Source organism: Topomyia yanbarensis, chromosome 2, assembly GCF_030247195.1.
Source record: "Topomyia yanbarensis strain Yona2022 chromosome 2, ASM3024719v1, whole genome shotgun sequence".
Classification (NCBI taxonomy): Eukaryota; Metazoa; Arthropoda; class Insecta; order Diptera; family Culicidae; genus Topomyia; species Topomyia yanbarensis.
This window is the reverse complement of record NC_080671.1, coordinates 94,739,296-94,763,360: the sequence shown is the minus strand read 5'-3', so window position 1 is coordinate 94,763,360 and position 24,065 is coordinate 94,739,296. Positions and strand designations below refer to the sequence as shown.

The window sequence follows — 24,065 nt, the reverse complement described above, 5'->3', positions numbered from 1 at the left end:
GCAGCTGCGGCCACAGATCGTTATAGCTATTGTTCCACAAGCTCATGTCGAACTCGTTGTCAGTCGGAAACAGAACCTCCTCCCGGATGGGATGATGTTTAGGAACTTTAGAGACGCTCGCCATCAGCGGTAGGAACGAGCAGCAGTGGTAAGCGTAGGACAGCGCCAGGGTTTGGATGCGCGGGAACATTTCCGGTGGAGGGAACTCTCGCAGATTCGGATTATTGAACGTTTTCAGATGAAGAATTCGTGCTAGCCCGGCAGTGGGAAGGTTGGGGAATATGTTGTTGCCGAGGTTTCTGCGGATGAAAAAAAACCATGCATGGCTTGTTTAACTAGGATGTCGACTAAAACTTACAAATCTTCCAGCTTGACTAGTTGCCGGAAGGCGTCCTGGTGGATGAAGTAAATGCGATTTGCTTCCAAGTCTCTGCGATGATCCCCCGTTGCGCGTGAAAGGTACACAAGAAATGGCAGAAAATTCAATTTAATTTCATTTGCTTTGGGCCCAGGTCCCACAGCACCAATTCTTCATTGATTCTATCATTGTTCACCATCCCGCTGCCGCTGATGCTGTGGGGTTGGGTTGGTATTTGATTTATTTGCTTAAACTTACAGCACTTGCAACCGGAACAGGCCAATGAAGGCATCGTGCGGAATCGATTCGATTTCGTTGTTCGAAAGGAGCAGATCGTGCAGCTGGTTCAGACTAGAGAAGGGGGCTCCGTGGAGCGAGCTTATGCTATTGCTGGCTAAATCTCTGCAAGTGGGAAAGACGGTCAAGATGGGTTCATTAATTAGGATATTTGCTTCTTTTGGTGGTAGCGCGGGGGAACTTACAAAACTCTTAACTCACGACAGTTTGTCACATTTGGAATGCTTCTCAATCTATTGGATTTGAAGTCTCTGAAAAAAATAAGAAAAATAATATTAATTAAACTGTTTAAAATATGTTGATGTGTTGGCATTTATTTCATATCAAATGCTTATGAACTTGTACACAACGTTTATTTCATTGGTTTTTGACGAAAGTTCCAACACTGTATTCAAGACTTTTTGGTGGTATCCAAGGGGGAAATAGAAATGGTAAATTAAACGAAAACAATTATGCGAAAAAATCTCCCAGAAGCAAGATTCGAACGTGCAACCCTTGGGACTCTGGCCCAATTCACAAACCCTAATGCTATCCCTGGGATATGATGACGTCCTAGAAAAGCACGTGATTGGCGTCAGTAATCGTGCCCTGCCTCTTTGTCACATAATTACTTTCGCTTTACTCACCATTTCGATTTGTTTCCTCATTGGATACCATGAAAAAAGTCTTAAATAAGACATTGGCACTTACGCCAAAAACCAAAAAAAAAGAATTATTTGTTAAATTCGAACGGTGCGTTCGCTCCCGTCATTCCTCTGTTAGCTGGGCAAGGGACCAGAAAGCGACAGTCTCCATTAGCTCTGTCATCCACCGAAGCACGATGGGTGATGAGCTAAAATTGGATATCAGACGATAATAAAAACCTGGGCCCTGGTATCTAGTAGGGAAATTGAATAGATCAAATGTATTAAGCGGCAGCTGCGTTTGTGTGTATGTGATCTCGCTATAGAAGCAGGGTACGATCACTGTCGCTAATACGATAATCATGTGTTCTTTTTGGGACGTCATATTCCAGGGATAGCATAAGTGTTTGTGCATTGGGTCCCCAGGGTTGTAGGTTCGAATACTGCCTCTGGTTTTTTTTCACATAATTGCTTTTTTTCCCGTTTGATACAATCAGAAAAGTCTTAAATGTGGTAATTGGTACTTACGCCAAAAACAAAAAACCTGTTTTAATCCACCTAGAGGTGCAATTGTGCCTTTCTCATTTCTCCAAACTATGATTTAATAGCTGGTTCGTACAATATAACTTTATGGAAATGTCTTTCATTCTTATTACACTTGGTAAGTATATATAAGAGCACCTTTTTGCATTCATCGCGGTATCGGTTTGAATCGGAGTTTTCTATGTGATCGACCTCCACAACCCGTAACTCCGGTGCTGGAAGTCGGATGGAGATGGAATTTAATATCAGTTTCTGGGGACGCAACACCTTTCATTTGAGACTAAGTTGAGCAAATCTAGCCATTTTCGAGAAACCAATATAACCGTTATTCTGACTTTGGATGCTTCCGGATCCGTCGATGGTGGCCAGTGTGGCCAAAGAGACTTTGAATGACTGTTGGGGACCTAGATCTACAAATTCAACAGTTGTGTTTACATTTTGGAAAAAAAAATCACCTTTTTACATTCATCGCAGAATTCGTTAGAATCGGGATTTGCTGCATGATCGTACGTATCACCCTGTAATTCAGGAACCAGAACTCGGATCCACACAAAATTCAACAGCAGCTGATGGACCTTTCATTTAAAATTAAGTTTGTCAAAATCGGTTCAGAAAATTCCGAGAAACCGATTTGGAAAAATCAACAAATTTTGTTTTGTAACCATACTCTTCAACTCATAATTCGGAACAAGATGTCGGTTGAAAATGAAATTCAATAGCAACCTATGGGAATATTATACCTTTCATTTGAATCTTAGTTTGTAAAAATCGGTTCAGCCATCTCCGAGTAACCGATGTGGACATTTTGTTAACAAATCCGCACATACACACACATACATACACACATACACATACACACATACATACATACACACATACATACACACAGATATTTTGCGATCTCGGCGAACTGAGTCGAATGTTATATGGGACTCGGCCCTCCGGGCCTCGGTTAGAAAGTCGGTTTTTGGAGCAATTGCATAACCTTTCTATATAAGAAAAGCAAAAGAATAATATTTAATTAGCTTAATAAGCATGAGTTCAATGTTATCTTCATGTGATTATAATTTGCAAAGGTTGGTGGAATGCGTTTGAACGTGTAGGGAATGGGGGTTTAGTAGAGTGGGTGTGGAGGATGCGTCAGAAATCCTTCATCTTATTTCGGTATACGGGGTGGATGAAGGAAATCTGGGCGTGAGGGTGATCCAAGAAGAGGGGAGTGATGAAGGAGGGAGGTATAAGGGCAAGGTGGGGAGGGGGGGGGGGAAGGGGCGGCTACGCAATACTCAACTGCATATTTTGCCTTCCATTTGAGACTTGGTTTGAGAAAATCGGTTCAGTCATCACCGATGAACCGATGTGACTTTAATTGTGGAATATGCCCGGAATTCCGGACTTCCGGAATCGTCAATAGTGGACAATATATTCAAAGAATGTTTGATTGGCAATCAGTGATCTAGATCTGCGATTAGAAGTAATTTGGTGACCATTTCAATAGTTTTTAGCCTCTGAGGTATTACGATTGTACCGATTTATATGGGAAATTCCAGTGCATCCTTACTAACACCCCTGTAACTCCGGAAGCAAGAGTCAGAACCGAATGAAATTCAGCAGCAGTCAATGGCATTACTGTATCTTTCATTTGAAATTAAGTTTGTAAAAATCGGTAGAGAATTCGTTGTGGAATGGGTGTGATATTAGCTTAGGAACTTGGCGGGTTCCCCGAGGGCGTCATGAACCGTCATAGGTGGCCAATGTGGTCAAAGCTGCTTTGATTGATCATTAGTGATCCAGACCCGCAAACTAGAGTAATGTTACATCAATTTTAATATGTTTTACATCATTTGAACATTATGGTGGTACCAGTTTATATGGGAATTTGCTGTGTGACCGCACTCTTCAACCCGTAACTCCGGAACCGGAAGTCGGATCAACTAAAAATTCAATAGCAGCTTATGGGAGCGTTATACCTTTCAGATGAAACTAAGTTTGCGAAAATCGGTTCAGCCATCTCTGAGAAAATTGTGTGAGTTTAAATGACACACACATACACACACACATACACACACACACACATACATACACACACAGACATTTGCCGATCTCGACGAACTGAATCGAATGTTGTATGATACTCGGCCCTCTGGGCCTCGGTTAAAAAGTCGATTTTTACAGTGATTGCATAGCCTTTCTTTATATGAGAAAGGCAAAAAGAATTATTCGTTTATTGTTCTGTAATTTCTTGTACGGTAAATAGTTTTGTTATATCTATTTATGAAACCTGATAATCATACCAAAATGCTACCAATAGCATTCTTCAGTTGGTCGTCAGCAAACTGTCAAATAGGCTACAATTTCATAGGGATTTGGAATTTTCCAAAGAGCCTTATTGACTCTACCATGATTCCATGGGTAAAGAACATAACCATTTCAACGTTTCAACGGATAAGGTACCCTTTTGAAACTGTTTTGCCTAGATAAGCCTAGCGTGGTAACAGCCCATCGTTTCTAATACAATAGTCGTGTGTGATCAGTTACCGCGGTGTACTAGTAATAGTATTGTAGCGGTACAGTTCTTTTGGGTGCAATAGGATCGTTTAATCGGCCAGCACAGTATCCATAATGCCAGTTGATTGTGCATGTTTCTGTGCATGGTGTACTTTCGAAAAGATGCTCCAAGATAGGGTTCAAAATGTTGATTCTGCAGACTCCACCATGGATGACAGCAACAGTGCAAATAAATTTTATGGACTGGGCCATGGAAGGGGTTGAACATTTTAAGCGTTCCTCGGGACCTGACAACATACCCGATGGGCATGCTACTGTTGATAATCTGTAGAGCACGATTGTTTACAATAAGGGACCGTGTATATGTCTCAGTTCGTGATGCTGAAATAGATGGTGACGTCACCAAGAAGAATATCACTTATGAAGATGGACTGAGGGACGGGATAGGCCTGTTCAAAAATCACTTGCAACAGCCAGTAAAAATTCAACCGTAATAAAGGGCGGCAAAAAGAACTACGCTAAGTCAGACTCGTTTCGTGCAACTTTCGGGTTCATTGAGTGCACTGTAAATTTATTTTCGGTTGCTAGTAAATAAATGAAGAACACGTGTTAGTATTTGAAACGCTCAGGCACCACATAATTGTTCCGGGTGGCATCAAGGATCGTCATAGGTGGCCAATGTCAAAGTTACTTTGATTGGTCATTGGTGATCTAGACCCGCAAATCCAAGTAACGTTGAATCTATTTGAATATGTATTACATCATTCGGACACCATGCTGTTATCAGTTTATAAGGGGATTTGCTGTGTGACCGTACTCTTCAACCAGCAGCTCCGAAACTGGAAGTCCGATCAACTAAAAATTCAAAAGCAGCTTATGGGAGCATTGTACCGTTCGCACTAAGATTGTGCAAATCGGTTCAGCCATCTCTGAGAAAATTGAGTGACATTATTTGACACACACATACACACATATATGCACACAGCCATTTAACGATCTCGGCTAACTGTATCAAATAGTATAAGAGACTCGGCCCTGCAGACCTCGGTTAAAAGTTCCAAATTCCGACTGATTGCATAATCTTTCAATGTGAGAAAGGTAAAAAAGTGGAAATCATCAGTCCCAAAAAGTGTATTTTTCTCAAATATTCTTTTTCCGCGATTACAAAATATCTCGAAGTTTCATGCATTTCAAGGGAGGGGGAGTAAGATTTTGAGCGTGAAAAAATTGTTTTTTGATTTTTATCGAAATTGGGTGAAGCGAATTGATCAATACTTTTGTACATTATAATGTATCATTTCAATAACAATCTGCAATTTTCTATGCAAAAATATCGACAAGCGACTCGGTGACGAAACTCCATTTTGCCACGTTCAACAAGGTATAGTTTATGAAAATTGAGTGAAGAATAATAGAGATATATTCACGAAAAAATGATGAAATTTAATATGAATGACAAAAGGTCATTTAACCCCAACTTCTCGTATTCGGACAAAGGTCAAAAAGGCTGCGATCGATTTTTGAGATTTTTTCACATTAGAAAAACTACAAAATATGTATGATTTGCATTACGGAACAGAAAAATCATTAAAAATATGGGATTTCCAGTATTTTCTTAGAAACAAAAATATCTCCATTCAAATACTAAGATCTTTCAAAAGAGGTATAAGATGTAATTTTCTTATTGCTATTTCAAAAGTTATAGCATTTAATGTATTTTTCCTCCATATTTTCCCATAGTACCAATTTCAAAAAATTTCGAACGAAGTGGGCGGGGGTCTAAAATTGTCCAAATGATGTGAAATTTGGCATCTGAGCTTACTTTGGCCTTTGAGAATTTAAAAATATTTTTTTTTGTAATGCCCTAATGACTATATCTCAGTTAATTATACTATACGAGATTGAGCAACGAAAACGAGACCTCTTAAAATCACTACTTTCCATTTGTCATTTCATACACTGATTTATCGTAAATACTTTGTTTGTAGCACTTTTAGAACTTTGTATGGCGCATATTTTTGCTGAAGTAACAATGTTATTATCTCGTCTATTTGAAAAGTTATGAACGATTTTTGTTGAAAAAATGCACCATTTTTAAAAATTCATATTTTTTTACAGAAATAACGCTCCCGCTGTTTTTTCACTAAAAACTATAAAAGTTCCGATCTTTCAAATGAAGTTAAAAAATTGAAAATCCGTTAGCAATCTTGGAAGATACAGAGCTTTGAAAAAAACCATTTTTGCTTTGAAAATCGCCTGTAACTATGCAAACATAAGAGATAGAAACTTTATTGCTTAGGCAAAAATATGCAATTACAAAAGTTCTAAAAATCTCTAGAACAAAGTATTTGCGAGAAGTAAACACATTAAAAGTTATTATTAGAAAACCAATTTTTCAAGAGCCACCCTACTTTAAATATTGCAAAAATTATACCGCATGAACCATTACAGATAGCCATACAGTTTCTTCAGAAAAGTTGCTTCAATTTGATTAATTTATAACTTTGTAGAACATTATGTAGCTGAATTCAACACATCTAAAAAGTTGATACTTGGAACACCCAAACCACAAGGACCACCCTAATTCAACTAATATAAAAAATCGGCAAGAAAATTCTAAGAAAGTTCTCCGAAGACACTATATATCTAAAAACAACGGTTTGGGCGCAAACAGTTTTGTCTTCCTAAATACATACAGCTTTGGGACCATAGTGCATTGTCGCTTGTTCAATATTATGATTCCGCCAGAATCGGTATCGGAATCGAAATCCAGAATGTCCAAGATCGGTCGTATCAAGTACAAATTTGGTACATACATTCTTATTTTTGTTTTGTGTTTATTATCAGTATTTTGTCAAAAAACCTGTGATTTATGATGACTGTTCTGCATGCATTTATGCATGCCAAACATGAACCCATTCGGCACCGATACCAACTAGCCAAACTGGTCAAAAACGGTAATATGTACTAGAAACTGACAATTGAAATTCTAACACACAATTTGGGTCCAGGTTCATATAGATTTGACAGAAAATGTGCCATAAAACTGAGTTCGAAATCCGAGTCAATATGACCCGTTAATACCTTATTCGTTACAAAAAGTTAACATCTGAAGAAAGTTAATACCAGCAAATAAAAGTATCAGGGTAAAAAAAGTAAGACAACAATAATAAATTCGAGCCCTAGACCCTGCCCAGCAGAGCTCTGTAATATTGACATTCCCATGTGAGCCTGATAGGGGAACGACATTAGATTCACGATCGCCGTGCTTTGGTTACTTGCCTCGTCGCTCAATCGTTCGGTGTAGCGCATTCATTCAGTTATTTTCAGTTCAAATTCACTTTAGTTGCAAAATGAATTTTGATTCTGCGCTGCCTTTGAGTGGGATTATCGAGCAAAAATACATCAGACGTTCACTTATGCACGAAAATGTAGTGGATGTCACCTTCTACCTCCAATTTGTCCATATGTAGGGTAAGGTGGGGTAAATCCGACCTAGTAAATGGTTTTGGCTGTAAAATGCTCATTTTACATCGGATCGAGTCGTTTTATATACCAAATTAAAGGTTGGACTTCGCGGCAACTTTCTATGTACAGCATTTTATTCGTACCTTGAGTACCTAATTTTGATATACAAGTGTCTTACGAAAAAGTTCATTTTTACTGTTTTCAAAAATGATGGGGTAAACCCGACCGCTTATGTTTTTGGTTGATTTAGCACAAATATTACCCAAAGTCTATCGTTTTTCAATGATAAATAGATGAATGTTATTCTATTTAATTGTAACATGTAGAAAATGGTATTCAATGTCAAGCTTAGAGTGTAAAAATACGAGCAGTAGCACGTAAAGATGTTCCCACCTGCAACGGAGAAATTACTCGAAGAATACTATGTTCATCACGTTTTGTGTCATTCGTCTGTAATTATGAACCATTGTGCAAAAAAAAAAAAATAATGGCAATAAAAATATATTTCAAATAAATAAACATTTTCTAAGCAAAAAAGCGGTCGAATTTACCCCACTATTTAGAGCTCGGATTTACCCCACCGCGTTATTTTTCATTACGATGCAATTAAAAAAAAACCTGTTTTAATCCACCTAGCGGTGCAATTTTGCCTTTCTCATTTCTCTAAACTATGGCACGGAGGCTTTTTATGTTCAACATAATTGTGGAAATGTCCATTACATTCTTAGTACACTTGGCACTTATACACAATGGCATGCCAGCCACGAACTTGATGAGCTACGTGTCGACGGTGAAACACTTGAAACAAAAAAATATCATACTCCATTAGCCTAATCAGCATTAGATCAATGTTATCTGCTTGCAAACTCATTTTGTCATGCGGGGGTGGGTATGTGAGGAGGGCGAAAGTCCCATGAACGAACGACTCCCCAGCTTAAATTGGTATGCTTTGTGATATAGTGATGGTTTAAAGATGATGGGGTTGAAAGGGAGGGGTATGAGGTGGTGGTCTGAGGGTGATTTAAGGAGATTTTTAAAGGAGAGGAGTGAACAGTAGAGGGGGGGTGTAACCCCTCTCCGTAAACCATCAACTACGCCCCTGTTAAAATCCAGAAACCATATGCGAGTCGAAAAAAAATTAGGTTGACGTTTTTCAGAGTGATTGCATAACCTTTCTATATGAGAAAGGCAAAAATGTGCCAAAATCCAAAAAAGCGAATCTTCGTCAAATTTTTTCGTGTTTGCATCAAATCTCGACGTTTAATGCACCTTGAATACATCTAGCATCAAAAATAAAAATTCTATTTTTAATTTTTCCTATAGTTTTTATGAGAAATTTCTGTGTGGTCGCACTCTGAAACCCGTAATTCCGGAACCAGAATTCCGATCGATCCAAAATTCAATAGCAGCCGATGGGAAGGTTGCACCTTTCATTTGAGACTAAGTTTGGGCAAATCGGTCCAGCCATCTCTGAGAAAAATGAGTGACATTATTTGACACATACGCACATACATACACACACATACACACACACACACATACACACACATACGCACATACATACACACGCACATACACACACACACACATACAGACTTTTTCCGATCTCGACAAACTGAGCCAAATGGGATATGACACTCGGCCCTCCGGGCCGGGATTAGGTTGACGTTTCAGAGTGATTGCATAACCTTTCTATATGAGAAAGGCAAAAATATGAAGCAAGTTGGCCCGGAGGGCCGAGTGACATATAGCATTCGATTCAGTTCGTCGATTTCGGCAGATGTCTGTGTGTGTGTGTGTGTATGCATGTGTGTATGTATGTATGTGTGTGTATGTGCGTCTGTGTGTATGTGACCAAAAATGTCACTGATTTTTCTCAGAGATGGCTGAACCGATTTTGACAAACTTAGTCTCAAATGAAAGGTGCAACCTTCCCATCGGCTGCTATTGAATTTTGGATCGATCGGAATTGTGGTTCCGGAATTACGGGTTTCAGAGTGCGGCCACACAGAAATTTCTCATATAAATCATAGGAAAAATTAAAAATAGAATTTTTATTTTTGATGCTAAATGTCTTCAAGGTGCATGACACGTCGAGATTTGATGCAAACTCGAAAAAAAATTTGACGACGATTAACTTTTTTGGATTTTGGCACATTTTTACCTTTCTCATATAGAAAGGTTATGCAATCACTCTGAAAAACGTCAACCTAATCCCGGCCAAATTTTTTTTGACTCGCATAAGGTTTCTGGATTTTAACAGGGGCGTAGTAGATGGTTTACGGAGAGGGGTTACACCCCCCCCCCCTCTACTGTTCACTCCCCCTCCTTTAAAAATCTCCTTAAATCACCCCTCAGACCACCACCCCATCCAGCCCTCATACCCCTATCTTTCAACCCCACCATCTTTAAACCACCACTATATCACAAAGCATACCAATTTAAGCTGGGGAGTCGTTCGTTCATGGGACTTTCGCCCTCCTCACATACCCACCCCCGCATGACAAAATGAGTTTGCAAGCAGATAACATTGATCTAATGCTGATTAGGTTAATGAAGTACGATATTTTTTCGTTTCAAGTGTTTCACCGTCGACACGTAGCTCATCAAGTTCGTGGCTGGCAAGCCATTGTGTATAAGTGCAAAGTGTACGAAGAATGTAATGGACATTTCCACAATTATGTTGAACATAAAAAGCCTCCGTGCCATAGTTTAGAGAAATGAGAAAGGCACAATTGCACCGCTAGGTGGATTAAAAAAGGTTCATATCAAAAGTTGTAAAAACACACGTATTGTCGTTTAAGCATCTCAATTTAGACTAATAAAATGCTGTCATGTCACCATTATGATAATTTTCGATGCTCTACCCGACAACATTGATATTAGTTCGCGTAGTGCTTCCGATTTTCGAAAACAGAAGGAGGTCGGGTTTATCCAACGGTCGGGTTTGCCCCACCTTACCCTAACAAATGAATAGGTTGGTTGCTGAAAGAATTCAAAATGTTTCTACACTGAAGGCACTGGATTCTGCATGAAACTTCAATCAGATTGCAAGTAAATGAGTGGGAAAGGCGTTGGAGCTGAATACTGGTTTCGCTAAATTCAAATAGGCAATTCTAAATTTGAGATTTCGCACAACTGTTGCCCATCAAATTACAAACGAAAATAAATTGAATATATATAAACAACTTGTTACAAAAATGTGAAAGAATTGTGTGGTCGGTTTTCTAGTGTACTAGTGGTCGATAATAGGTGCTAAAATAAAATGATAAACTCCAAATCGAAGATTAGTGAATAATTACAGTAGTTCAAACTTGTCCCTCTGTATGCAGTTCCATTTGCCCCAAGGGGTGTCAAAATACGGGGTATGATGAAACGCTAAAAATTCAAGGTGAACAATGAGCAGACATTTCATAACCATTACACTTGCTAGACCCTAAATGATTGTTTAACATGTAATATTTTAGAAATAATATGTAACCATAACATTTTTGAATCAATTTACCTGGTTTGGAAAAAAGAGTTTTCTGATTTCGCAAATGACGAAAAATAAACTAAAGTGCGAAAGTCGTTGCAATGTTTCAATCTTACGCGTATGGTATTCAAAATTTGCGGGAACTTTTTGCTGGAAAAAATTATCTCGGCGAACACTCTTCTCTAGTGACGGTTAAGGCTTTCGTTTCAACTTACCCCGCATTTCAACTTGCCCCGGTATACCTTAGACCTACTTTATAGTTCTAAAATCGTCGAAAGAACAATTCGAATGAAATGCAATAGAAAGTCCATTTTTGACAGAATTCGCAATGTTCAATAATGAATGATTTAAGTAGGTATTTACGCTTTACATTGTTGAGTCACATCTAAAATTTCTAAATCTTGGGTATACAGGGTGTTTGGTTCATGGTTATGAACCTCTCGAGGGATGATTGATTGTCATATTTGTAGAAAAAAATCGTTCTACGCATACCATGAAATCTCAACCGTTACTAAGTTATTGAACTTTTTGTGTTAAAAACTTAGTTGTCTTAAAACAGCTCTGACTCAAAAAATATACTTTGTATTTCAAATCTTTTAGATCCATTGGATAGGTGAGAAAATTTTACACTGAAAAATGTCCTCAAATGTTTCAGCTAATGAGGTTAAGAAATCTTTTCACAGTAATTTATTTAAAATTTAACAATTTTGATCGATTTTTCGTTCACTTCGCGAAAATCTTAATAGTTAACATCACTATTTCAATAATTCAAATTGTTAGTCTTGAAAAGTTGTATAATTTGTTCTTGGACATGATATACTTATCTTGTCTTGTTTTCATGTGTTTGGGTTATTGAACTTGGATATTTTTATCTCATATTCACTAATACTAGCTATTATTGGAAAAGAATGGCACTTATTGTAGCTTTTCTTATTTTTATTCGAAAGCCAGGAAAATTTTGCAGAGAAAAATGTATTAATACCTTTCAATTAAGAGAATTTAGTATTCTTTTAGCAGTTAATTAGTTTAGAGTTAGTGTTATTATTAGCATTTTCGTTATTTATTAAAATAGTAAATAATAAAGACTAGAGTGAGTTAAACGTTTATGTGTATATTAATGTTAAAAGTCCATGTTTTTGTATCCCATTGTAACTTTCACCTCTCTATATCTAAAATACAGTTTTCCCTTGAAAAAGGCCACCAAAAACGGCCGAAACGTCGGGCAATCTAAAATCAAATCGTTTGCCTAAAGTATTAAGACTGAGAAAGCCGTTAAATACCTGTGAGTAAATAATAAACTTCGCCATTTTTATCATGGCATTAATGCATCTCAGCAAGTTCTACAATTCTTCCTTTGACTCCATTCAAGTATCTCTTTTAGTTTCGAAGCAAAATCATTTTTATCTTTTCGTTTCATATGCAAAAACAACGATTTTGAACCCACTGCATTTGTGATAAGGCCATGTTGTGTTAACTATTAAATTGCAACGAAATGAATTATAAAAATAATTACAAAAATCACCAATAAACGCAAATTTTGAGTTTTTTTACTAGTAAAAAGTCATGTAGTACACTTAATTAAAACATATCTGTACATACATCGAAAGGAAATTTTCTCAGCTTTCCAATGAAGCCCTGATAATAGCGATATAAAGTACATTTTTTAGATTAGAGTCATTTAAGAACTTGCAAGTGAATTACAGGAAAAGTTTAGAAGTCAAATTACAAGGAAACGAGAAGAGATAGGAATATTATGCTGAAGAACAAATTATGAATCATACACAAACCCAACTTTTGGATAATAGATATTGCTATAATCATAATTCATTATTTTGAGAAAATTAACAAAAACCTCATCAAAAATACTAATTTTTAATTTTACAACTAAAAGGTAATTAAAACTAATTATCTGAAAGATATGAGAACATTATTCAATAGAAAATTTTCTCACCTTTCCAATGGCACTAAAAGATTTAAAATATGAGGTATGCTTTTTGAGTTAGGGGTGTTTTAAGATAAACAAGTTTTTTACACAAAAAGTTCAATAACTCTGTAACGGTTGAGATTCGATAGTATGTGTAGAACGATTTTTTGCTCCAAATATGACATTAAATCACCCCTCGAGAGATTCTTACTCATGAACCAAACACCCTGTATAGGTACCCGGCACCAAACCCGAGCAAATACTCATGGGTTTAAACACCACATAGCCCTTTGAAAAGACCTTAAACATGGTCCGTGCCAAAATTCACAACCATCAAGACACCATCAAATGGTCTCAGTAACCCATAAATATACCAACATGTGGTATTTTATATGGGATCTATCGGACCATGGTGATGGTGTTTTCATGGGTTGAACCCATTTCAAACACCCATGTCAAACCCCATGAGCATGGGGGTATTATGGGCTTTTCGTTTGCTCGGAAAATCAATTCTAATTGCTGGAATCTCGAGCCTCAATACAAATGTTCACCTCAACTTATTGGTAAAACTACCAGTTTTAACCCTTATTTTACAAAGCAGACGCTATGGTGTGACGAACTTAACACTTAAATCTCACAATATACTTACAAACTCCTCAAGCGTGGCGACATCTTACAAATATGTTCAGGTAGTTTGGTTAGATTGGCTCTATCGACTCGTAGCACTTCCAGCGAAGTGCAGCCTTCTAGAGGAGGTAGTTCTTGGAGAGTCCGAACGTCGGAAAGAATTCTGCGATTTAAGAGGAAAGCATTAGGGAGGATTAGTTGAAACAAAATAACCACGGTTAATGCATTCACTTACAACTTTCGAAGGCGGGACATATTCTGCAGTGCACCTGGCTTGATGCCAACCAGCGGATTGGATTTAAGCTCCAGCGTGACTAGACTTTTGGGAAAATCATTCTTTGAGATCCATCGGATACGATTACCGGATGCTGACCTGAAACGGAGACGAGGAAAATATGGTTAGGAAGGAAATTCAAATGAACAAATCTATACTGCAACATAATGGCTATTGTTTCGAAATAGCTGATGAAGCACTTTTTTTTTCTTTGGCTTCGCCAGACGATTCTTCGGCAGAGATAAATCTAGCAATGTAAAAAAAGGTTTATGAATAATGGATGAGAGCCGCTGTCTGAACTACTATCCGGCTTTCCAGCTTTGGGTGCCTTTTATTGGAAGAATCGCTTCTATGCTTTAATATTTAGTGCACAGTGTTGCCATGCTTTTCCAACCGAATCTGTTACCAGTGAAAGTCATTTTTAGACCAACGGCAAAACAGTGTACCCCTGACCGTGCTGCTTCTGCCCGGTTGGTCGTATAAAATTCACATAAATTAAATTTAATTGTACAAAGCTTGCACTGCGCCGGTTAGAGGAAATATGAAACATCTTCCCTACCGGCTACACAAGTAATGCGTTTCCCTTTTCAAAAATCTTCACATCTCCGTTCGTCGTCGTCGTCGAGGGCAAAAAGACGCGCGAGCGAGCGGAGAGCAACAATCTTTTCATTTTAATGAGCAGAAGCTTTCGCGTAGTGGAATGCCTACTAAAGCTACAAAGCGGAAGAGGGAACTGGCATCACATATTTTTTTATTATGCGGAGAATATGCTACCAGCGACGAGGATGGGCTTTAATTTGCGTTGAATTAACTGCTACACCACTTCAGATAAGATCACGTTAGTCTGCAATTCAAGTCGTAATTTCTCGGTAATTGCAACTAGACAGATGTACCGAGGTGAATTTAAGAGGGCTTTTGACTTTGTGATAGGTGGAATCTCGTTTCTAAGAGATGTCGAATGTATTATACCGCAATTGTGTACTAATTAGCTAGAAAAAATCAAAGATCCCGTAATTAACTATTACACGGTTGGAAGCTTTTAGCCGTTAAAGATGTTCTGAATAAGTTCTCAAATTGTTCAATTTTTGTTATTATGTACTTCTACTCAAATATGACATTTGGTACAATATATGCTACAAAGCTTATGCTCTTTTTCATTACCATAACGTAAATAATGGTGTCTACCAATATTTCGATGGCTAGTACATGCTGGCCTAGTTTTCAATTCATAGACGACCATGCGTTCACACGAACTATCAATTTCAAGGAAACGCACGATGAATAGAACATGTGTGTTTGGAGAATGAATCTTATACGAATACATAATAAAAAAATCGGTTTTTACTCAATTTATTGACTACGAGTAGGTTTTTTTCTTTTTATATATATTTTAACGACATTTAATTAACAAGGGACTGGAAGACGTAAAGCTTTGTTTAGTCATAGTATTCAAGGTAGAGCAGGAGGACAAAGAAAAAAGTATAGGAAAACGTGAGATAGGGCCTTAACTTAACCCTTTGATTTCTATTGCAGCAGGATATATGGGCACTTTTATTAATTGCGAATCGCCGTAGTCTACGAGATGTTCTGATAGTTCAAAGTAACTTTGGGACCATCCATAAACGACGTAGCATTAAATGAGGGAGGGGGGAGTTTTGTAGTTTGTGATGATGTGTGGAGACAGGGGGTAGGGGGTCATGCCATGCTACGTAGCTTTTTTAAAGAGGAATAGCGGTTGACCTGATGTCACGACAACCTTACCCGTTTCAGCTAACTGACAACGTTTTTGATTTTTTTTTATTTTTGCAGTGGTAAGAGGGGTACGTAATTACTAAGGGGGGGGGGGGTAGAGTTTTGTGATGAAATGCTACGATGAGGGAGGGGATGCTAAAAATCACTCAAAAAATTCTACGTCATTTATGGATGATCCCTTTGTACTTTGTGTTATCATGCCCGATTAATGGTTAAGTCTAAAGAGGACTTTTTTTGGCGAAAATGTGGGTTAAATTGTTCTAATTTAAAAAATCACGAAACAAGGTCATGTTTTTAATATTTATGATAAAAAATTTACTGTATGAAGAATAGTAAATTGAATGTCGAAAGCCGCAAAAACGACGAAAGGATTAGCCAGCTGTTTCAAGCGAAACCCTAACCTCTCCGTCCGAGATGTCGCAAGCGAACTGGAAGTATCGTCTAAATCGTCTATCAATCTAAAAATCGAGCTGGACTATAAACATTCAAGAACTCGGTGACTCCAAATCGCTACGATAAGCTAAACAACTCGACCAGAAAATGACCGCGGAATCTGTAGATGAAGATGATTACGAAGTTGGATTGCGTGGTACAGAATGGCGAAAGTCACATCAAGGCAGACTTTAAATAGACTCCTGGACATGAATAACAACATATAACTGGAAGAGGAAAGGTGGCAGAGATTTTGAAACACATTAAGCTGTCGATGTTCGCAAAAAATATACCGTGTGGCAGGCCATCTGTTTCTGTGGTTTGAAGATTAAATTTATTCACATTAGCTAAAAAAGCAGCTTGAGTGAATATTCTTGATTCTGTATGAATTCAACTTACAAAAGAAATATGGTTCGATTTTTTAGTAAAAAGAGTGACCAATTTCTACACATTATTGTTTGACCAATTTTTTATCGTAACACCCTTTATTAGGAATTCCGAAAAAAACAAAAACCCTCAACTGAAATCGAAATCTCAAAAATACTTGTCTATGTATTTTCGAGTTCGGTGCGCCAAAATTTGTATGATACTTCTAGCATTTCAATATCGGGTCTCGATTCAAAATATTGGCAGCTGCGGTAATGTGACATTTTGAGCGTTAAAAACATTCGCTTCCTGGACCTAGTGACTTATTTTCCTGAACTATTTACAATAAATCACTTCACTTTCAAAGTGGGAACTAAACAATAATTTTTTTTGTTTTAGATCTTAATTGTTTTCAGATCCAGTAATGCGGGCGGTGGTCAGTTATTTTTGTCCGCTTCTCTTAACACCTATTTTTATTTATATTATTAATATTATTAATTTATTATTTAATGACGAATTTCGCGCCAACTTGAACAATTGTTGGCAGCACCCTCTCACATTTTATCGAAACTTTCTGTACATGAGAACAATTCCAATTTTTTTTCAAATGGCTATAGTCTAAAAATGAGAAATCTTACAAAAAATGTTGTAGGAGTGATTGTCACAAAATTAGTTAAATTTTTGAATAAAAATATTGAAAAAATTCTTAGGCGACTCCTACACTGAAAAAAATCGCTTTAAAAAATTTAAAGTCGACTTACAAAAAACCCTATCTTTGATTTGGATGAAATTTTGTTCCAAGATAGGTAATTATGTTCTCTACCTACCGTCAATAATTCTTCTAGGTACTTTAAAGGAAAAAAAGTTATTTGAAAAAACTTTTCCTTGTCCAAACTGATTTTTTTTCCAGTATATTTTTATCGAATAGTTCAGTTTTCGTCAGAAAGTCATAATCATCTCAGAATCCAATTTCCCAACTGATAGTTGCCTGATACATGCAAAAAGTATCAGTAACGAATTTGCTATAGACTGGACTGGAACGAGGCCCAAAGGGATTCGTTTAACGGAGATCTGGTACTAGAATACTTAGCGCACGACCAGACAACATGTTTAATATCGCGATAGCCGCCACCACACGTGCAGAGATCGCTCTCAACGATCTCAATACGCCGGAAATGGGTCTTCTACGTATAATGATTGTACATGACCCGAGAGATCCCCCGAATGAAGCTATGACCCTCAACCATTCTTTTGGATCAAGGTGACCTGACTCGTGAGCTAAAAAAAATAATCTGCGAAGTTCAGAATTTAAGCGTAATAACCATTGACATGGCGTCTCAATGCAACGAACATACCGGTTACCAGTCGCTTTCTGCTCGTGATGCTCTTGACGAAATAAAATCACAAGCCAGCGCTTATGGTGACGATATTTTAGACGAAGTAAGGGCAATTGCCGCGACAATTAGTACCCTGGAAATCAGTGTTAATAATGCTCGCTTGACAGCTGCGGTGCCTCCCCCCAGTGTGATGGACGAATTGACCGTCGTTTCAAATAAAACTGCTATCTCAGGTTCGCAGTATAATCAAGTGGCAAAAGATGGATGGCGCACACTTGGTGGCGCTCCGACTGGTCAGAATATGACTTACGTAAACAGCGTCGTAATAAACAACAAAAAGAGAAAGATAAAGCAGCAAAGAGTAAAAAATCGTGAAGAAAACAGGGTATAAGATACAGCAATATCAACAGTAATAACAATAACAACTACAACAACAAAGATAGCAAGTGCAATAAGAACAGGAACCGCAATAAGTACAACAATAACAATAATCACAACTACAACCAAAATAGAAACAACAACAATAGCAACAAAAACAACAGCTACAAGTCCAATAATACCACCAACAACTTCAATAGTAACAGACACAACAAAAAAATAACAACCACAACGGAAACAGAAACAGCAACATTAACAGCTGTAACAACAACAGCAACAACAACAACTACAATAATCACAGAATAAGCAACTACAACAGAAACAGCAACTACGACAGCAACAACAACTACAACAGAAATAACAACAACCACAACGAAAACAGAAACAGCAGTTACAGCAACAACAACAGAAACAGAAACAGCATTTGCAATAGAAACAACAATGGTCTTAACAACAATCACCATAACAGCGTTTTTCAGCTTAATCCTTAACGGAGGCGTGGCTTATACTTGAAACTTTAAACGCGATTATCTCGAAATCATATTTTCTTAAAAACGTCTTTGCGGTGACTACGATTGCCGAAAAAGTTTTCAACCGATCTCAAAACTTTTTTTTTGCTTGATCGTAATTTAACTACCGTGTCCTTGAACGATTCTATTTTTTCGTCAAAATTTTTATATTATTTTTATGAATTTTTTATTAAATTTTTTCAGGTGAAAATAGTGTTTTTTTCGGAAAAATTTTCCTCGTTTCCAAAAAGAAGAATATTGTTTTTTAATCAATCGTTCAAGGACACCACAGGCACATACATTAATGATTTTTTTTTTGGTTTTATGCTTTCAGTTGAGCTGTTGGACTGGAATCGTAGTCACGGCAAACCTCTTTGAAAAATACGCGTATTGCGGAAATTGCATACAATTATTAATTTTTTTTCGTGTTCGCAAATGGATTCTACAAATTGGACATCGCACTACGCTAGACGTATAACAAGTATTTCATAAAAATATGTCTTCATACATTTACAAAAATTCAAACTTTTCCCTGTTTTTTCCGTATCTCAACATATATAACCCCTTAAAAAAGTGTTTCCTACGATAATGTTCCAGCCGGATTTTGAAAATATAAGCAAAAAGAAGAATTTTAAGAGGGGCGGAGATAGCGTAGGTGGTACATCGATTGCCTTGTAGCTCACCTGGGCTCGATTCTATATATATATATATATATGGGGTGAGGGGGAGTCAATTTTGGGCAATTTTTGCGTTACGTAATTTATGAATGGACCCAAAATGCCTTATTTTCTTTATATTTGGATTTAATTGAGAAATTTCACGTTTTTTTTACTAAATAATGTTAAAATCATAGATAGTGATGTAAAGTTGATTTGTTTTGTCTAAAATGACTATTTTTGAGTGTATCGAGATAATTGAGAAAGTTTAATCTCCAGTATAAATATTAATGACGCATATCGATGGATATTGACGCGAAATTCAGGTTTTTATGCAACATAATGGGTGTTTTCGGTTCACAAATTTTTTTGGCGATGGAATCTCAAAAAGTATACAAAACTGATAATTTTTAGTACTTTTAGGCCACTGTGCTGATTATTACAAACTAAACTAATATAAAAGGTTTAAATAGACTGTTTATTGCTAATAAAACTTTTTTAAATCTATTTTATAGAAAAAAAACTTGGTCAATTCAATGAAACAGCGAACATGACAATATTTGGAAGTGACTTGTGTCAGTGGTTCCAGTTGGAGTTTTAATGAAAGAAACAGCTTAAATTTCTTGTTTTTCTTATATTTTCAAAATACGTTTGGGGCATTATACGTAACTTTTTCCTTGGAGCACTTTAGTCCACAATTTGAGTGCAACATCTTATTTTGGCATATTGTAAAAATATCAGAGGTCCACGGCTCAGTTCTGCTAATGTATTGAGCCATATCAAATTTAATTAAAAATAATAAAAAACCCAACCTTTTTTGAAATTTGGTCTATGTTTCTCTATTTCTCTCTTTTTCATTTCTGTACTAATGTCTATTGTATGCGTGCTAACCTTTCTTTGTTTAGTACCAGTTGGCCATTTTTTAAACTGATCTAGTTTTAAACATATTTCTACACTTTCATCTATTTCTCATATGTTTAGTTTACGTTGTTAATTTATTGCATCTTTATCCGTTTTTAACTCATTCTTCTTCATTATTGTTACATCTCTGTTGTTCTTCCTTCCATTATTTTATATTTTAGCATTTTTTCATTATTTGTTATATTTTTAACCGTTTCTATTATTTCATATTTAAAATGCATGAATACCATTTTTTCTTGGTACCCATTTTGGGATGGATACGATCTATACCTCTTGTTGGGACTTTATATCAGAATTTTTTTTATTTCGATTATAGAGGTTTTAACCTTAAGGTCATTCGCCTATTCGGGTTAGAAAAATCTCTTATGATGAATTTCTAACCCTATGTGCGGGGTCGGGACTTGAACCCAGGTGCGCTGCGTACAAGGCAATCGATTTACCAACTACGCTACGCCCCCCCCCCCTATATCAGAAAATTTGGTGTGTTACAGAATGGCAGCAGTAAGCATTTAAGGGTTAATAAATTTATTTGTTACTATTTTCTTTTAATCCAAAATGCATCACTTATGCCGTTCCTTCTTGCTTTCGTCTTTTCGTCCCATTGCTTGCCGTATTTTTTATTACCTGTACCCACGTAAATTTTTATTGTTTCATTATCGGTCGTTTTCCTTGTTTTTATTTTATTATTTTGATAAATTTCTTTTTCACTTATTTTTATTTTCTCGTCTTCTCTTATTTTTGTATTTTTATTTTATTTTTTGATTCAATCTTTTGTTTTTCTTTCGCCATTTTTCGATATGGCAGTTTTCGTTTATGTTTATTAAAAAGAAACAAGATAGGAAATAAGTACCGTAAATGTAATTAGTAATCCAAGAACTCCCAGGAGGGGGCGTCTGGTGGAAAGTGCTCAAACCGAAAGTTACTTTGTTTTACGATTTCGAAGGCAACGTATACATTCAGTAACGCAGAGCCACACATACGAGCGTTCCAAGAGTAGACGTCCAACCATTTCCACGTCGAGGAGCGCCGCGGCGAACTCGATAACTCTCGTTAAAATTGTCTGAAACAGGAAATTCAATAAATTTGTAAACCTTAGACTAGTAGTTAATCGATGAACCAAAAAAAAATCGAAAAAGTTCGAGATTCGGAAAATGGCTTCATGAAAACCGGAAAATCTCAAATTTTACTGTAAAACTGAACTTGGGACCATTTGACATGTTTGTCGAGAATTCGTGAAGTGGAGCAAATGTTGAAAGTGAACATAAAGCTCAACGTAGCAGAAGTTAATGCGGTGCAATTTCATCATTTGCGTCATGCGGTACTGATTATGTTCAAAAACATTAGTCAAGCAGAATCATTCGTTTCCTAGAACAACATGAAACACGTCGTCGAATGTAATGACATTTTATACAGTATGGCAACGTATATAGATGTTGACAGGAGGGAAGTAAAGATACATGACCTGGCCCCACATACTCATTCCTCCGTTATCAAAAAAATCATGTCAAAATACGGAGAGGTGAATAGTGTTTTGAAAGATACTTGGAGGAACTTCCTCCCAGGACTCCGCAACGGCGTTCGCGTGGTGAGAATGCGTCCGACAAAACCTATTCCCTCTTTGTTAATTAAAGGTGTAGAATATTCTAAACGAACACTAATCACGTACCCAGGGCTGATTCCTACATGTCAGTATTGTGATCAGCCGCCACACCATGGGAAGCCTTGTGCAGAGACTGCTAAGGAAATTTCACCTGATACGACCAAAGCCGGTATACAGCCGTCGCACAGTGGGAAAAAAAGTATCAAAAAACGCGACTTTACTCAATAGCTTGATAGAAGGCTAAGTGTTGTAATCAATAATGAATACTTCTTATGTAAAAATGTCTGGGGAATCGATTGCAGGTATTTAAAATAACCGTAAAGTACGCTATCATGCCCGTTTTGCCCCAATTCTCCTTTTCGTTTGAGTTTATTTTCAAAACTGAATGTATAACTCGGAAGAAAGTTGAAAACGGCTGACAAAAATTGATATTTCTTATGTAAAAAAGTTCAGAAAATTAATTGAAGACATTTAGAATCATCTCACGAAACGTATACACCCATTTTACCCCAATTCTCCGCAAAACTAAAGTTTGAAGTTAATCCTGGCTTTATATTTCGGTAAAAGGCTATATGCGGCTGATCAAAAGTGATGATTCTTATGTATAAAAATCCAGGTTATCGTTTGAATATAGTTAGACTGGTCGCCCGAAACGTATGTACCCGTTTTACCCCAATTCTTCCCATAACTCAAGTATAAAGTCAACCCAGGCTCTACATTTCAGAAAGAGGCTGAATGCGGTTGATCAAAAGTAGTATTTCTTATGCAAAAAATTCTGGGAAATCGATTGAAGATAGTTAGAATGGCCGCATGAAACATGTGTACCCGTTTTACCCCAAATCTTCCCATATCTCAAGTGAAAAGTTAAACCTGACTGTGCTTCTCGGAAAGAGGCTGAAGGTGACTGATGAAAAGAAGTAATTCTTATATAGAAAAATCCGGGGAATCGGTTGAAGATAGTTGGAATAGCCGCACGAAACGTTTGTATCCGTTTTACCCCAATTATTTACATAATACAAGCGTGGTGATACACCTTACTCAATATTTCAGAAAGAAGCAGAAAGCGGTTGATCAAAACTATTTTTTTATGCCAAATAATCCAGGAAATCGATTGAAGGTAGTTCGAATGACCGGACAAAACACGTGTATCCGTTTTACCCCAACTTCTTCCCATAGCTCAAGTGTGAGGTTAAACCTGGCTGTACTTCTCGGAAAGAGGCTGAATGCGGCTGATGAAAAGTAGTAATTCTTATGTAGAAAAATCCGGAGAATCAGTTGAAGATAGTTGGAATGACCGCACGAAACGTTTGTATCTGTTTTACCCCAATTATTCACATAATGTATGTGTGAAGTAATATCTTACTCGTTATTTCTGAAATAGGCTGAAACCGGCTGATTAAAAGTAACTTTTTTATGTTAAATAGTCCAGGGAATTGATTGAAGATAGTTCGAATGACTGGACAAAATATGTGTATCCGTTTTACCCCAAATTTCTCCTATAGCTCACATGTGAAGTTAAACCTGGCTGTACCTCTCGGGAAGAGGCTGAATGCGGCTGATGAAAAGTAGTTATTCTTATGTACAAAATTCCGGGGAGTCGATTGGAGGACGGATACAAACGTTTCGTGCGGCTATTCCAACTATCTTCAACCGATTCCCCGGATTTTTCTATAAAAGAATTACTTCTTTTCATCAGTCACCTTCAGCCTCTTTCCGAGAAGCACAGTCAGGTTTAACTTTTCACTTGAGATATGGGAAGATTTGGGGTAAAACGGGTACAAATGTTTCATGCGGCCATTCTAACTATCTTCAATCGATTTCCCAGAATTTTTTGCATAAGAAATACTACTTTTGATCAACCGCATTCAGCCTCTTTCTGAAATGTAGAGCCTGGGTTGACTTTATACTTGAGTTATGGGAAGAATTGGGGTAAAACGGGTTCATACGTTTCGGGCGACCAGTCTAACTATATTCAAACGATAACCTGGATTTTTATACATAAGAATCACCACTTTTG

The 24,065-nt window shown here is 37.1% G+C and overlaps 1 protein-coding gene across 1 annotated transcript in view; it reads right to left on the bottom strand.

The window, feature by feature from the left end:
• LOC131679595 (follicle-stimulating hormone receptor-like) overlaps nt 1–24,065 on the bottom strand; it is a 72,933-nt gene that overhangs the window by 3,568 nt on the left and 45,300 nt on the right. The window contains exons 8-13 of the mRNA XM_058960335.1: nt 14,059–14,196; nt 13,846–13,986; nt 841–906; nt 617–760; nt 359–430; nt 1–299 (exon numbers count right to left, since the gene is read on the bottom strand). Of these exons, the coding sequence (XP_058816318.1) occupies nt 1–299; nt 359–430; nt 617–760; nt 841–906; nt 13,846–13,986; nt 14,059–14,196 (860 nt within the window). The remainder of the gene's footprint in view (nt 300–358; nt 431–616; nt 761–840; nt 907–13,845; nt 13,987–14,058; nt 14,197–24,065) is intronic.